This window comes from Choristoneura fumiferana, chromosome 2, assembly GCF_025370935.1.
Source record: "Choristoneura fumiferana chromosome 2, NRCan_CFum_1, whole genome shotgun sequence".
In the NCBI taxonomy this organism is placed as follows: Eukaryota; Metazoa; Arthropoda; class Insecta; order Lepidoptera; family Tortricidae; genus Choristoneura; species Choristoneura fumiferana.
In genome coordinates, this window is record NC_133473.1 from 764,993 (window position 1) to 781,432 (window position 16,440).

At 37.4% G+C, this 16,440-nt stretch overlaps 1 protein-coding gene across 1 annotated transcript; it reads left to right on the plus strand.

Moving 5' to 3' along the window:
* The first annotated feature begins 2,458 nt into the window (after positions 1-2,458).
* Positions 2,459-16,210, plus strand: Arv1 (ACAT-related protein required for viability 1). Its single transcript, XM_074111443.1, has 7 exons — positions 2,459-2,774; positions 4,113-4,232; positions 5,416-5,552; positions 7,078-7,223; positions 8,418-8,489; positions 10,703-10,870; positions 12,842-16,210. The coding sequence occupies exons 1-7, from the start codon at positions 2,676-2,678 to the stop codon at positions 12,952-12,954; spliced, it is 855 nt and encodes a 284-aa protein (XP_073967544.1). The 5' UTR covers positions 2,459-2,675; the 3' UTR covers positions 12,955-16,210.
* The last annotated feature ends 230 nt before the right edge of the window (positions 16,211-16,440 follow it).

Consider the following 16,440-nt stretch of genomic DNA (forward strand, 5'->3'; position numbering starts at 1 on the left):
CTGACACAACTCCCAACTTTTGATGGATTTGTACCTACCCTAAAATCAAGATTGATTTTTTGGAATCTTTTTGTATTTTTTATTTCAATTCCAAATTTTTACTTTTACGGTCATCCCGTAAAACCTAAATTGAATTAATGAGGATGATTAATTGATGAGGGCTACGGCATAGATGTCGCTAGCGTCACTGCTTAAGTGACTAAGTAAGAAACAAACAAGCTGAGATATGAGGTGCATAGGGGAAATTCGTGTCGGTACCGTTGACCATCAGTGGTGTAGCGGTATAGCACGCGGTACGGATTACCGAGGACCTGGGTTCGATTCCCAGTGATGGTCTTATTTTTCTGTTTTTTCTGTGCATCTTTATTTCAGTTTGTATTTTCAATTTACCCTAAAATCGTATTTTTGTTGATAATCCAGGAGACAATATAGCCATTAGCCATGGCAACCAACTAGGTAACACTTAAAGGTTGATTCACCTAACTATTGCAGACGGCTGTTTCATATTTCGAAAATAGTACATTTTTTACATGCATTCAGAAAATTTCGACAAAATTTTAAACAATGACAACTTTAGAGCCGACAGCAAAAAAACACATTTTAATAAGTAAAAGTAACCTCTTTCTTATATTAAACAGTAGCAAGTGACGGTTAAAGCCATAATGTTGAACAGAATCGTGAAATTCTCCAAAAGCCGTATTGTGGCGATGTCTGCAGCTAAATGAGTGCCTTTGATTGAGTAAGGGTGTAATTCTGCGGAAAATGCCCTGACGAGTTTTTTACCAAAGCCCCTCATTGTTGGGTTTCGTTTGAAAGGACAGAATGCTTAAGCTTTGGACTTGTTACTTCAGAAAATGTTTTAATGTGGTGAATGGTCGACTTTCAGTTTCGATATTGTTTTATTGGGAAGTTGATTTTGGTGTGGCTTTGGAGGGCGGTGATGTGGTTTACATGTTTTTGATTTTTTTGTTATACATTATTTACCTAATGCAGAAACTTTATTAAAGTATTTGTTAAATTTCAGTGCGACTGCTTCTTGTTGTGTTATAATTTACAATTTATCTATGTGTACGTTAGATACTGGACTTGAATATGAATACTAAGCTATAATTTAAACACGCAGGCTGAAAATTTGGAATAAGCTTGCAGTGCCAGTTTCCGGACCGCTACAAATTGGGTATCTTCAAAAAACAAGCCTACTCATTTGTCAAATGGCCGGCAACGCGTCCGTAATTCAGCTTATGTTGTGGATGTCCATTGTCCATGGGCGTCGGTGATTGCTTTCCATCAGGTGACCACCTGCTCGTTCGCCCTCTATCAAATAAAAACTTTTTGTTAAATTGACCAAAATCATTTATTTTGGAATCTAGGTAAATTATACATCCTAGAACTCACTTAGTTCTCAGTTAGCAAGCAACCCATTACAAACTTTCATAACCACAAAACAATAATTCAACGTAATAATACCGTGGCATAACCCTCGCCGGTTCACCTGCCGTGTAAATCACGCGCGTGATGTATGGCGCCCGCGTGAAATACTGGCCGTGTGAAGACTTAGACGTTGTTTGGAATATATTGCGTTATTTTTATTTAGGAAGGTAACAGCAGGGCTACTACGAAACTAGAAACTCGAAGTTCGTGTCGTGCGGTCCCTCTGACACTTATACTATTTAATACGAGAGCGAGAGGGATGGTACGATACGAACTTCAAGTTTCGAGTTTCGTAGTAGCCCTGCAGGATTTACTTTTGCCGCGTTTTTTTTTTCTTAATTTGCGTTTAGTTTTAAATTTAATCAAAGGTCTGCGCCAGCGCCACGCTTTTGTTGCGAGAGTAATTTTATTAAACTCTCATACAGCTTTTTATTCGTAAAAACGATATTAAAGACGAAAAAAAGAAGGAAAGGAAATGTTTACTCGGCATTAAACACATGTGGAGCGGAACCAAAGCACTAATTTTCAGGTGCAATAAAACGGCCAAAGGAGGAACTAAAGTTTAAAATAATATTAGTTTAGTTTATAAATAATAGGCGTGATAGGGGGAAACGAGCGGGCGGGTTTCTTGATGGAAATTAATCACCGCAATCAGATTTAATGCTTTTACATGGTACCTACATGATAGCAGCAAGAGTAAAAGTAATATCAAAAACATACCGTATAGGTTAGGTATAAAAATATTAATTTGCCGTCCACATTTGATTTTTTTAGTGGCTTTCACTTTTGCTTGCCGTCCACAAATTAATGAAAAATATTCAATGTCCTCGAATTGCAGTAACAAAACGCTCCAAGCGTCAATATGACAACCGCAATGACAGTTGACTTTACGTTCAAAAACCAGTATTCGGCTGAATTCCGCTCGCTGACTCGTGATCCTTAAAATTAAATTAGTAAAAAAATAACATTTTGCTGAAACCTTAGGCTGAAAAAAAAAATTTCGTATCAAAATCAGGACCCGGTATTTAACATTTTTTTTCTCAATTATAACTTTATGCATGAACAAAGTAAAACATTAACATGACTTGTTTTGATTCCCTCGCGAACGTAGTTTCTGAGCTTTTATTTCTCTGCCATGCCAAGCTGTCACTTGCTGCTTGCTTGCTGCAAAACTTAAGGTTTTTATTTCAATTGTGCGGTGAAAATTCAATTAAAAGTATGTAATTACGGACTGGAAACTGGAAATGGTTGACAGTAAGCAGTACAAATGTGTGAATTGCGGAGAAGCGGCAGCCGCCTTGTACAAAACTTACGGACCGTCTGTTCTCAAGCTAACCAAATGTGTAAGTAATCAAAAACATTCGTCCAGCAAAACCAAAACCTGCTAGAGATTATCTACTCAGATGGCCCTAGTAACAGAGCATATCAACAAAGCCTTATCACAATCGTTTATATTAGTAGTGTGTAATGCCACTATGGAGCTAGGACTGTAGTCTAGCATAAATTGACATGGGCAAATGTATTTGAAAAGTCTTTCATTGAAATCTTTGTAAGTCACAGTGTTATATAAAAATGTTAAATTGATTAAGGTATCCATGTATCTTGTTTCAATAGAAGAAATAAAACAGTTTTTATTATTTTGCATAGTAATAATGAAATTATGTTTTATAGCTCATCCACTGTGGAAATGAGAGGCTAAAATAATAATATTGATTCATGATTAATAACAACAGACTAGATATGTTCTCTTAAATACAAATCAAAATAGGGTGGGCTACTTTGTTCAACGGCTAAGCCTTGCGATCAAGAGTGGCAATATCTACTGAACAACGGCTAAACTGATAGTGTCTTTTCCAACCTCAACATTGGCGGAGTCATCGATAGTATCGATGGAGCTATACTTTCAAAAATTGAATTGAAGAGTGGCAATTCTAGTGTCCTCCTTCCTTCTGTCCTTGCCGCAGCTCAGCAGTGACAGCTTTTATTTTTGACTTTATTTTTCTACTGTTTAAATATAATTTAATGTGTTAATTATGTTACGTTAGTTATTATGTGAGTTTTAGCTATTTGATATAAATTAATGAATCGCAATAAACATTCCAAAGAAAATATTATATTTTGAACAATGAAACTACCGTGACTCACTCATTAAATGATATTGACCGAGATAACTCACATCTTAAATCGAGTTCAGCTCGACATGTTTCGGGCTAACCATAGCCCTTCTTAAGAGCAATGCAACATGTTGAGCTAAACTCGGCTTAAGACATGAGTTATCTGGGTCAATATCATTTAATAAAAATAATTAATATATTCTCTGAGAATGTGTAGTTCTGATATAAAATTTTTTGGTAAAAATTTCATTTTTAATACAACCTTTTTTTGCTGACTGTACTTTTTGTTGACTCTACTTGTATTGTCACCCAAACTACATCTGCATACCAAATTTCAAGTCAATGCCATTAACCATCGAAGAGTTCTGTCCTGTGGAGATGTTCCTGGCCGGACTACCGGGATGTCACTACCAGATTATTGTATTGTCACCCAATTTACATAAGTATACCAAATTTCAAGTCAATCTCACTACAGGAAAACAGACAACGGGACAGACAGACAGACAGACAATGGGACAGGTGAAACTAAATAAAAGTTTGTAACAATGATATTGTTGTATATTTCAGGACAAATGTAACGGGATAGTAGACAAATACATAGAATACGACCCTGTTATTGTTATGATTGATCTGGTGCTTGTGTCCCGAGAGGCTCAAAGACATGTTCTATATAACACAGAATTTAAGGTAAGATAATGCTTTGTTATAGCTTTAACAAGTGTTTTTTGTATATTTATTTGCTTATATAATATAGGGCATCTTGAAGACAGCTCTAACGATTTTGTCGAAATTTGCTATATGGGGGAATTCAGGGGTGAATAATGGATCTAGCTATTCTAGCTTAGTCCCATCTCTGGGCAAATGAATGTTTTTGAATTAAGTATAATTATTTACTATAGGAATCCTATTTTTCTTGATAATGTATGATTAGAAAAAGAGGATTTAAAATTTTCCATTTTGAATATTGTACCCCATGTTACTCCGACAGTTATGATGAATCAAATGGTATCTCATTGTCTTATGTTGGAACTCTATGACAAAAACTGTCTGGCCGTTCAGGCCACAGAAAGGAGCAATGAAATAGGACATCATCATCATCATCACCATCATCCCAGCCTATATACGTCCCATTGCTGGGCACAGGCCTCCTCTCGTAATAATAGGACATACATAATCAAAAACATTGGCACATTCGCTCTGTACCTACTTTTTTTTATACCCTTGGAGAGGGGTAGAACTCATGACATCTCTAGCGCGTAGGACTATCACTTTTTAGGGTTCCGTACCTCGAAAGGAAAAAACTGAACCCTTATAGGATCACTTTGGTGTCCGTCCATCTGTCAAGACCTTTTTTCTCAGGAACGCTTGGAGATATCAAGCTGAAATTTATATCAAAAAAAAAACAAACTTGTAAGCCAACGCAATCAAAAGATACAGCCGTTTATGCTGCAAATTTTCGAAACTCGCAAGGGAATGAAAACCTACACTTCCCGTGAACTCAGAATCTTGAAATTTGGTATGAAGCAAAGTCTTATAGCACAGATAAAGGAAAAATTGCGAAAACCGTAAATTTTTAGTTACATCACATAATAATAAAAAATATGCGGAACCCTCGGTGCGCGAGCCCGACTCGCACTTGGCTGGTTTAAAAAAAAAACCTTTCATAACCATAATTTTATATAAAATTAAACGATTATTAATTTAAAAAGCAAAACAAAGCACAGCAAACTTTTAATTCATACCAATATTAACAGGGTACAATAAAATAAGCTATGAGTTATTTTCGCTTGTAGCTGATTTTCGCAGAGGTGCGATTTTTTTGACGCCGAGTGTATTTACATTTATCATAATAGTGACTTTCATGTTCCAGGCATATTGGAAGCTTTTCATTATCCTCATAATGATCGAGACCTACGGGCTCTGGCGCAGTGACAGCCTTTTCAACATCGCCGTCAACACCATTTGCGGCATACAGACTAACAGCAGCACATTAAATACTACACTTCTGTGAGTATGTTTTACTTCGGGGCTACAAGTTGACAACGTGAAGGGTCTGCTAGCATTCCCCCAGGAGCTAGGCTGGGCTGAATAGTGCCTACAGCCAATCATGCAAAATAGGTGCACTATAGTAGATTGTTGCATCAAGCTGAAAGTTATTTATTATGGCACCGAGTGCCAGAGCCCGAGCGTTAGCGAGGGCTTAAAAAAGTACAAGGGCAATATAAATTACTGAATGCGAGTGCATAATCTGCCTTTTCTTTCAACTATTACAGGAATAGTAGACGAAAAATAACTCATAAACAATGAATAGGAAGGAAATGTCATTAGCACTCGATGACTCTATTTTTGTAAGTTTACATTCGCACTCTCAAAAAATGTCTACGAAAAATTCGCAAGGTTCCCGCCAATTCGTTTTTTGTAATTTCTTACTTTTTTGGCAGAGTTAGTAGCAGATATTTTTACCCGCGATCTGTCAAATTTCGAATGGGCGCCAGGCTCGCCAACCAAACACACAAAAGTTTTTTTGAAATACGTGGCTACTTAGGTACTATTTTTGATAGGATTGGTAGCAACAATTTTTTGTACGCAATCTGTCAAATTTCATAAGACCGTCAGATTGACCAACCTAACACTAGATTTTTTACACTATGCAGGCTAATTTTATAGCAAAAATACATGTATTACCTCTTTGGTGGTGTAGTTAAAAAAAGTTAAAAACAATGCAATAAAGGATTTTCATACATTTTTTCTGCTCTACAGTAGAAAAGTCCCGCTTTGTGCTGGGTACTTAGTGCGGTTATGATGAAATTAAAGCATATTTGGAAGAAAAGGTATAACCTAACCAACACAAAGTTGGAAACCCCCGACTTTGCCACTTCAAAGTTCAATAACTCAAAAATGGCTGAACTGATTTTGGTGAAATATGCCTAAGAAACATCGCTAGAAAACCTGCTTTCAATTAAAAAACCCCGCTCAAATCGGTCTACCCGTTTAATCTGTCATCTCCCAGGATAACAGGATCAAAGGAATTTGGGCACAAATTTGTGCCTCTGGGAGAGGACAGGTTAAGAGCCACGGGGCCACAGACAGACACACACACAGACATAAAGACAAACATAGAGGTCAAACTTATGACACCCCTCTTTTTGCGTCGGGGGTTAAAAATATTCGCAAAATGGGGTTTTTCCATCTAGCTATGATTTTGGTACCTTCAAAAGGCGAATGTATCGCCTACTGCAAGGCCGGAAACGCACGCGTAAAAAAATTCTGGACAGGCTATTTTTAATTATTTTTTCAGAAATGTTTTCGATTTTTTAACTTTTTTGGGACGATTTGGAACCATTCCAGCCGGACTGGCGAAATTTTGCCAAAGCCAGAGATGAGCGGAAGGAGAAGGGGACCCTTTGTCCGACAGCTGGTAGTATATGAGGCTCTTTAAAATAAAAAGTCTCCGCATGAATAAAATGATGAATAAACGTAGTTTGCGCTAGAAAAATATGTCTTTTATAATATAGCTTTCTTTACATTACAGGTCAATGTATATCCCTATGGAGCTCGAAGTACCAGAGTCGTTCAAATCACAGTGTTCTGGTTGGCAGCCGGAGGTGAGAGTGGACGACACGGACCTCTTCATATGGGAGAGAGACTTCTACATACAGTTCCTTTCTACATTTGCTGGTGAGTTGTTGATAGAGGGTATATTTTATTGATGAACTAGTGTTTAGCCTCTGCTTCGCACGCGTAAACTATTCGGTCTGGTAGTTACAATTGAAATTCCGGGATTTTTGAAAATTCCTCTGGGTTTCCCAAAATTTATTTGTGGTCTTCATTGAGGTTGTGTTAACTCCCTATCCCGTAGGAATATTGGGATAAAAAGAAGCCTTTTTGTTATTCCAGACGTTTAGCAACCTACATACCAAATTTCATGACTCTAAGCCCACCGGTTATAAGTTCGAGATTTTATCCCTATCCCGTGGGAATATCGGGATAAAAAGTATCCTATGTTTTAATCCAGGTTATAAACTAACTTTTTGCCAAATTTCATCCAAATCCGTCCAGCTGTTTCAGCGTGAAAAAGTAACAAACATACTCACTCACTCACTCACAAACTTTCACATTTATTATGAGTAGGAAGTAGGATTACTTTGCTCACCCGCGACCTTATGATAGCTACGTTTATGCAACAAATGTGTTCATGCAGCTATTCTACCTCCACACTGTAAGAACACACACATCGTCACACAAACCCAAGTTTCGGACTCAACCAGGGTTCATCATCAGAGCAAAACAACAATTGCAAATATTAGAACATTCTGGTAACATGGTGAATGTTTGTGTTGTTCAGATGACGATCTCTAAATGAGTTCCAAACGCATCAGCGTAAGCGCATCAAATCGTATCAAATCGGCCGCAGACAAACGGAAATTGACGTCAATATTACAAAACCCCTCTTTTTGGGCCAGGGGTTAATATAAGTTAAAAATGAATGATTTGATTCCCACTTTGTCATATTTTTGTCAAAAATGCTCGAACATTGCAACAATTTCGTAAATATAATTCAGTTAATTATGTTTCTTACACGATGCAGTAAAGGGCCCCATACTCGTACACGGTACGATTCGTCGCTTCAGACCGATCGAAACGACGAATCGATAGTGTATGTCAAGATCGTTAAGGATTTACTTCATCGAAGACGATGTCGGAGATCGCAACAAAATTCCATGTAATCATGAATATCGTAACGATGAATCGACAGTGTATGGCTCTAATACGATCAATCGTCACGATTTTCGATCGATCGTACAGACGAATCGTACCGGCTTTAAATACGACTGCTCCATTTTCTCATTGTTTTTTTTTCTGTCATTTCAGGAGTAACAGCATTCATTCTCACGGTGCACGTCTCTATGTTGTTTCTGAAATCATTTGTCAACCAAAATGAAGGTACTTACTTAAAAATGATTACTATATTTCTACGTACCATCAGACAAATAAGTGTTCTATCAATTTTTAAACAAGTTCGTATCAAATGAATATGTCGCTAAAGTCGAACTTTCAAGTTGACAGACATGTCTATTGGCATTATTGTTTTATCACATGCAAGCGATTATCAACTTTAAGGTGGTAGACCACATATTTGGCTGATGGCACAGTCACACCAGCATTGATGCCTCAGCGGAGCGTGCTAAAATATCTGACACATCAAAAATCAAAATCATTTATTCAGTAAATAGGCCGCAATGGGCACTTTTACACGTCATTTTTTAAAACTACCAGCGCTTTCGGAAAGACCATCATTGCCAAGAAGAATGCGCCGCAAGAAACTTGGCAGAAAGTCATTTTTTCAACATAACATAATTACAAATAAAATACTTAAAAACTACAGTATACAATGAAATAAAAGAAAGTACAAAAAAATAATAATACAGGGATGTATGGGGTCCCTTAATTACAAAACTAAACTACCTTACTATCCTTCAGGCCCTAGACAGATGTTCTCGACAGATGTTTTTATACCGTTAAGTTATATGTAGAAAAAAAAATGGTATTGTTTTGTATTATTTGAAAATTATTATTGAACTTATGAATTTATTTATTTTGATTATTTCTATGATTTTTGATCTATTTTAATTTGATATTTGACTTAGGAAATTTGTTATTGTAATAAAATAATTATACGCCTCTCAACAGAATATTTGCACGCCTGCATGTAGGCTGAATACACTGAAATAAAAATATACAATGTAAGACCTTCCTGTACTGTATTCTGGCAAATAAATACTTTTGACTTTTTGACTAGAGATGGTCCTCAAGGCTAGAGTGAATAGGCTGTCACTGAACCAGTGAGGTACACCGTTGGCCTCATCTGAGATCTAGGGGTCAATAACAGTTTCATGTAAAAACAAAGTCGTATCAGATATTGATGCTAGCAACTGTGTTTAATACCTGTGTTACAAAATAATTCTCAATAACCTAGCCAACAAAAGGTTGGAAATCCCCCGACTTTCTCACTTGAAAGTTTAATATCTTAAAAACGGCTGAACCGATTTTGATAAAACATGTCTAAGAACCATCGCTAAAAAACCTGCAATCAAATAAAAAAAACCGCATTCAAATTGGTCCAACCGTTTAAGAGCTACGGTGCCACTGACGGACAGACAGACACACATAGCGGTCAAACTTATAACACCCCTCTTTTTGCGTCGGGGGTTAAAAGTACAATAAATTATAAAAAATAAAATATTATCAACTAGTAGGTACCTAACCATAGATAGCATAGATTATTTAACAGGTGGGATATTGTTTTAGGTTTTAAGACGATTTGGTGTCTGGGTTTGCTTATCAATGAAAAATTTAATTTATTTTTCTGGCAGTTACTCATACAGTGATACTACGGTTTTCAAATATTGAAATTTAACCTTTTTTCTCCTTTTTTTTTACTCTTTCGGTTCCTGCCCTAAAAAGGAATTTGATTTATTCATAAGGGCAATGCAATGTTTTTTTTTGTTGGCAGTTAAATGGTCGTTTTCGCTGTTTGTTGTTTTGTTTATTTTTTAAAAAGTATGCAGTCCTAATGGTCCCAAGGGAAGACCAGCGCCGTTCGCACGGGCGGCATTATGCTGATTTGGGATCATTTCGTAACGTTTTGAGGCCCGGGGCGGTCTTTATTTTCCATTTAATCAATATTTTACCACGTAAACATTTACAAGCGAAGCGACATCGGTCACGCAAAAACTTTTTGTTTTTTCTATTCTTGCCAATGCCAAACCGCCCCCCCCCCCCCTAGTTGTGGGCCCGGGGCGACCGACCCTGCCAATTAGTCCGCCACTGGTCACAAATAAATGTTATCTTTCTTCCGGCTGATGCTGATTTGTGACAGGTGGTAGGACCTTGTGCAAGGTCCGCCCGGATTGTTACTGTTACTCGCTAATCCTGCCGTGAATCAGCAGTGCTTGCACTGTTGTGTTTCGGCGTGGAGAGTAAGACAGCCGGTGTAATTACTGGCACTTGATGTATCCCATCTTAGGCCTCTAGGTTGGCAATGCATCTGCAATACCCCTGGTGTTGTGATGTTTATAGGCGGTGGTGATCTCTTACCATCAGGAGACCCACTTGCTCGTTTGCCATCCAGTCGAATAAAAAAAAATGTGTTCCAGCGCACCTGTCACAACTGTTGAAAGCGTTCGCGCTGGCCCACGTCAGTATCCTGCTGACGCTGCCGACGCTGGTGTGGGGCGCGGGCGACACGCCGCCCAGCACGCGCGCCGCCCACTACGCCCTCGTATTCGTGTACGGGTTCACAGTCTACCTTAACACTTTCACGGGTAAGACTTTGGAGCAAAATGCACAAAACACATACAGCCTTATTCATAAAAAGTTGTCTCCTTGAAGGCTCCTTGAAGGCCCGATGCTAAAAAACATGATTGATGATCAGTCGATCAAGGCTCTGCTAAAGTTAGAGGACCCCCCTTTATCTCCCTGCTAAGTCACAAAATGGCCGCCACAAGTTTGAACAGCTGACTTTGACAAGAGCAAAAAACCATACCGAAGATATTTTTAGTGAAGGGAGGGTTACGCAGAGATTAAAAAAAAAAACAGGAAAAATTATTTTCAGGTATTTGTATTTAAAAATCCTCTAAATTAGGTATTTATTACTGCTACTTTACTACTTTACTAACAATAAATATGAAAAAAAAAAATTAGGATTATTAACATAATTTCGGCTTTTTGCACTTAGGTACAACATAAACATGCGGATCGGAAATGGCGGGAAAACAAACATCTCTCTTTTTATTTTTTTCCTGCTAATTTGCTGTCACTGCTGTAAATTTTTTTTTTTAATTATCGATGAGGCCATTTTTTGTCTTTGATTTGTCAAGATGGCCAACATAACGCGTCTAATCCGTCTATCAGCAGCTCAACAACTAGCAGACTGCTAGTAAGCGTTTATGAGTCATACTTCTTGACAACCGTCTAACAAGCTTAATTAGTCTGCTAAGTAACTAAGGCTGATAATGTCTAGTATTGTCCAGTGTTGCTGTATTTGTGTGCCTTTTTAAATGTGAATATAATAATAGTACATTACTGCAGACGCCATGAAGTAAGCCGAAGCTGGCCGAGGTGTAGTGCTTTGTCAGTTTAATGTTAGTAAGCAAATTTAAAAAGTTAGAGCAGCGGACAATAATGGATTTTCATACATACTTCATGGCCAAGAAGTTATGTACGGAGCCATAAATGAGAAACTTCATGTCTCCATTTCGTGAAATTAACACACATTTCCGAACATGTTTGAGAAATAATTAATTTAACGTTTATTTCAGGCTCTAGTCCCATACACTTCATGTTAGTTACAGTCTCATAATAATAATGTTAGTAATTTAATTGCAATTGTTTTTTTTTAATAAGGATGTTAGAGTTCTAAATTTAAAAAAAATATTAATACAATAATAATACTACCGGCTAATGCTACCGGAAGAGTGTTAGGTTAGAACTGCGACCCTCGCCAAGGAACTGCTACCGGAAAAGTAGGTTAATTTAGAAATTGCGATCTTTGCGCTAAAGCAGAATACTAGGTTAGGTTAGAACTGCAACCCTTGCGCTAAAGGAACTGCTACCAAAAAAGCATATTAGGTTAGTACTGACACCTTTGCGCTAAATGAACTGCTACCAGAAAAGTAGGTTAGGTTTTAGGTTAGTACTGCGACCCTTGTGCTAAAGGAACTGCTACCAGAAAATCATATTAGGTTAGAACGTGACCCTTACGCAAAAGGAACTGCTACCAGAAAAGGAGGTTAGGTTAGAAATGCAACCCTTGCGCAAGATGAACTGCTACCGAAAAAGTAGGTTAGGTTACAACTGCGACCCTAATTGTATGTCGCGCAAACAAACGCGTGTCACATTCCAGTAATAAACCCGTTTTTATGTGGTGTAAGTATTTCTAAATACTTCTTTATTGTACCTTTAAAGGTACAATAAAGAGGTATGGGTCGTGATAGGTGTTGGGAACGAAAAGATAGTTATTCTTCAAAGGCATATACTCGTTGAACAGTAAACCAATTACACTTAGTACATATACAATAGTACAGTATTGTAATAGTAATAAAGGCACTGAATTAATTTTATACAAGAGAGCAAATCTAACGAGTCGTAGCTTGAAAGTGTTCCGAGAGCAATAGACAATTTTCTCTCCATAGAGTTGCCATGCAATATGCGACTTGGATTCGTGGCGTTTTCGCCACAGAGGCACTGTATTACATTTGCAACCCCGCTTTTAACCTCGTATTTCTCTGTTCCAGTGTTGTACGAGTGTCCGCTCGTCATAACGACCCTCATTCTGACTGCCAGCAACTGCGCCAAGTTTCTCACGACGTACCACTCCACGCCGCTCATACGGAGGTTGCTGCAATAGTTGACCGACGCGCGAAGCACGAGCGAAGCGTCTCCGTTTGAGCTTGGGAGAAAAATACTTTTGTATTGCTGGCTGTCTGTTCTCTACAGGACGCATTGTTCAACCGACTCTGAAAAATTGTGAGGAGATAAAACCTAAAAGTCTGAAAGTAGTTTGTTTAGAGTCAAAAGTAGAAACGATTATTTTATTCTTTAACACGTTCACTGCCCCCGTACAAAATGATTTGACAGTCACACGTCCAAGTGTGGGGACAGTTTGAAGCTGTGAACACTCATGAAAATAGGTTCATGACAGGTCGTCGCAAAAACTGACGTGGACACAGAACAAAATTCAATAGAGTCGTAATACCTAAGATTATGATTAACTAAAGTGGTTATTATCGTAATTTAAAATTTGACCATTTTTTAGTTGCATATTACTTATCTGTCATAGTTTTGTCAATGTGGCATTCCTGAAACAGTTTTGTGACAATTTAAATTAGTAAAATATTTTAAATGTAACTATGGTGGTGAAATTATAAACGTTTAATAAGTGAGTATGGTAAATTTTGGGTTACCATTATAAATGTAATTGAAAAATATAATTAAATAATACTGTACGTCTTATAATATATAAAAATGAATCCCTATTTCCATTGCTCATGGCATCACGCGTGAACGGCTGGACCGATTTCGCTAAATATGTTTTTGTTGTGTTTGCTCCTGTTCTTATAAAAGTAGATTTAGAAAATTAAAAAAAAAACTACACCGGGGCGAAGCCGCGGGCACCAGATAGTAATATATAACATAATAAGACTCTATTAATTTTGTTCCAATTTCGTGTTGCGATTGTTTTGCGATGACCCGTCCGCGGGCTATGTTCATTACCCCATACTGGGGCACCTGCACAGGGAAGGTGTTAAAGCAGGTTATGTTTTTATTTATTTATTTAGTAACTATTTAAAATGACCCCACACAGCGTACAATTCGCTTAGGAGAGGGGCTCTGCTAACACTGGATATTCATAGACCTACAAATATTACATATGGAACAAAATAAACAAATTTCACATTATCACAGAGTATTTATTCAAAAATATATATTTTTCAACATTAATTATGCCATAACTAGTTGGAGTAAAGATACATTTTTCAAGGCAAGAGTAGACATTGATGAAGAAGCGTCTCCACTCGCGGGACTTTTTAAAGAAATCATATCACTCTAAATCGATGAAAAGTCTTACTGAAATTTGAAAATTACAGCTCTAAGGCTGTGGCCGAGACGCTCGCCGCTGCCCCCTAACGCCCAGTCACCTTAAGAAAAGTTTCAGTACCGGCCGCGCGGCGGCGTTAGGTATTCGTTTGGGATATTGCCGTCTTTATCGCTCGTGACATAAGCGCTCGCAGCCGTCCCCCCCATGCCTTCCGCAACGACGTCCGTAATTTACATCGAGATAGCTGTAGGCTTTCCGAGATTTGGGCGGTTGAATTTTGGGTCTCCTTGTCCTCATATTATAAGAAAATTATAGCACAGAAATAAATGATATTTTACAATCAAGATATTCATTATATTTTCTATGTCTGTGGTTTTTTCGATTTTTGTAAAAATGCTTTATTAGTCTGTAATTCTCGTGCAAAGTTGACATCTCTTTTTTGTCGACTTTTGAGCTCCTGTAATTCTGATATTACATATTTATATGAAAATCTGAAAACCACAGCCATAGATAATTACGTCTAAATTTTGTAACCCATCGCGAGTATGAAAAGAGTTACGACAATGGACTTTATGTACAATCCATGTCAAGTTCAAAATTCAAATGCAAGATTTATGACAATGGACCTTATGTACAAACCATGTCAAATTCAAATGTAATTAACCCGCACGCTCGTAACTCGTAACGGCTGGCTTCGAAAGGGATAAATGTGATGCCATCTCTATTTGTTTTGTTCCAATAGACAGAGACGACGGCATCACATTTATCTGTTAAATAAAATAAATCTATGTGTGATGAAACAGCCCCTTAAACAATAAAACAAAAATGTTGTATGAAGTCAACAATATTTTCAGTAAAACAGATTTTTTTTTCAACTTTGTTTCTATTTCGAGGGATTTGATTTCAATAACCGGTACCCAGATTTTAAAGCATAAACAAGACTACTTAGTTTAAGCTAGCACACTTAAAACCAAAATTACATAATATAGATAATGTGTGGTAATAGTTGAATGTAAAGCTCACAGAGCTATATAGTCAAGGTCATAGATATATGTAGGTACGTTACCAAGACGACAAAAATATCTCATACTTACACCTTTATGCTACTATACCTGTCGATGTATAAATACATATTATTATCGTCACTACTTTGAAAAAATCTCGTATCTAAAATCAATATGTCAACAAAATTGAACCTTGACGTAATGTTCATAAAGTTCACTCAGAAAATTATCTATTTGAGGTACGAGTTTTTTTAAAGTAGTGACGGTATACTTATTTGATGCTATGGCTGTATAGATATGCTCTCGACTGTACCCTTAACTGAAACTTCAGAGAAAGTTTTAACAAAACTCCAAAAAGATATTACTGATGAAACGGATATTAAATTCAAATCTATTGCCAAGAAGACAATCTAAAATTTACTAATGTCTAAACCGTATTATAAAATTAATGATTATATCATGGACAGGGATGCTTGGAAATATGTAGTTCCGATCTGCATTGGCAATCCGTTACTTCAAATAGTGAATCTAGTATGTCAAACATGTAATTATGTTAAATAATTGTGATGTATGAGTAAGTCATTAAATAACATTGTGGATATGTTTAAATAATAAATAACCCTCCTTCGGGTAGTGGGTAAAAATACCCTGTCGAGTTTCTTGCCAGGTTCTTCTCAACAGATTTTTTCCAAACCGGTGGTAGATTTGACATTTAAGGTCACAGCTCATTACCATTCCAGCCACCCGGCGCCCGACCAGCACCGCCTCGCCTCGAGGGGTTAGTATTCCTCATATGGATTTGTTTAGCTATGCGCTCAGTTATCAACTCCGTAGCGTCACCGGATCGCCTCACTCGCGAGCCGCCAAATTCGTGGAGCACGCGAGGTCCACTCGTTGTCAACGCGGCGTCCACCCGTGGACCACCTGTCGACAACGAGTGGACGCAGAAAGTCGAGGCGGTGCTGGTCAGGTGCCGGGTGGCTCTAATGAGCTATGACCTTCATAAGTGTTTCTTATACTCGTAGTATAGCCTAAATTGAATAAAGATATTTCAACTTTGACTTAGACTTTAGACTGCATTGAAAAAGTTCCGTCAGCAAAAAAATTGATTAGGTACTTCATGAACAAAAAAACTTACAAAGCTACATACTTACTAAAGAAATTATACATATATAATATCAAAGTGTTTACAACCATGACAAGACGATTACAGTTGCATTGGACAGTGGCCAATATATTTTAAGATAATTTTGTTTACATAATTTGACATTGACATTTCACAATACCTCCC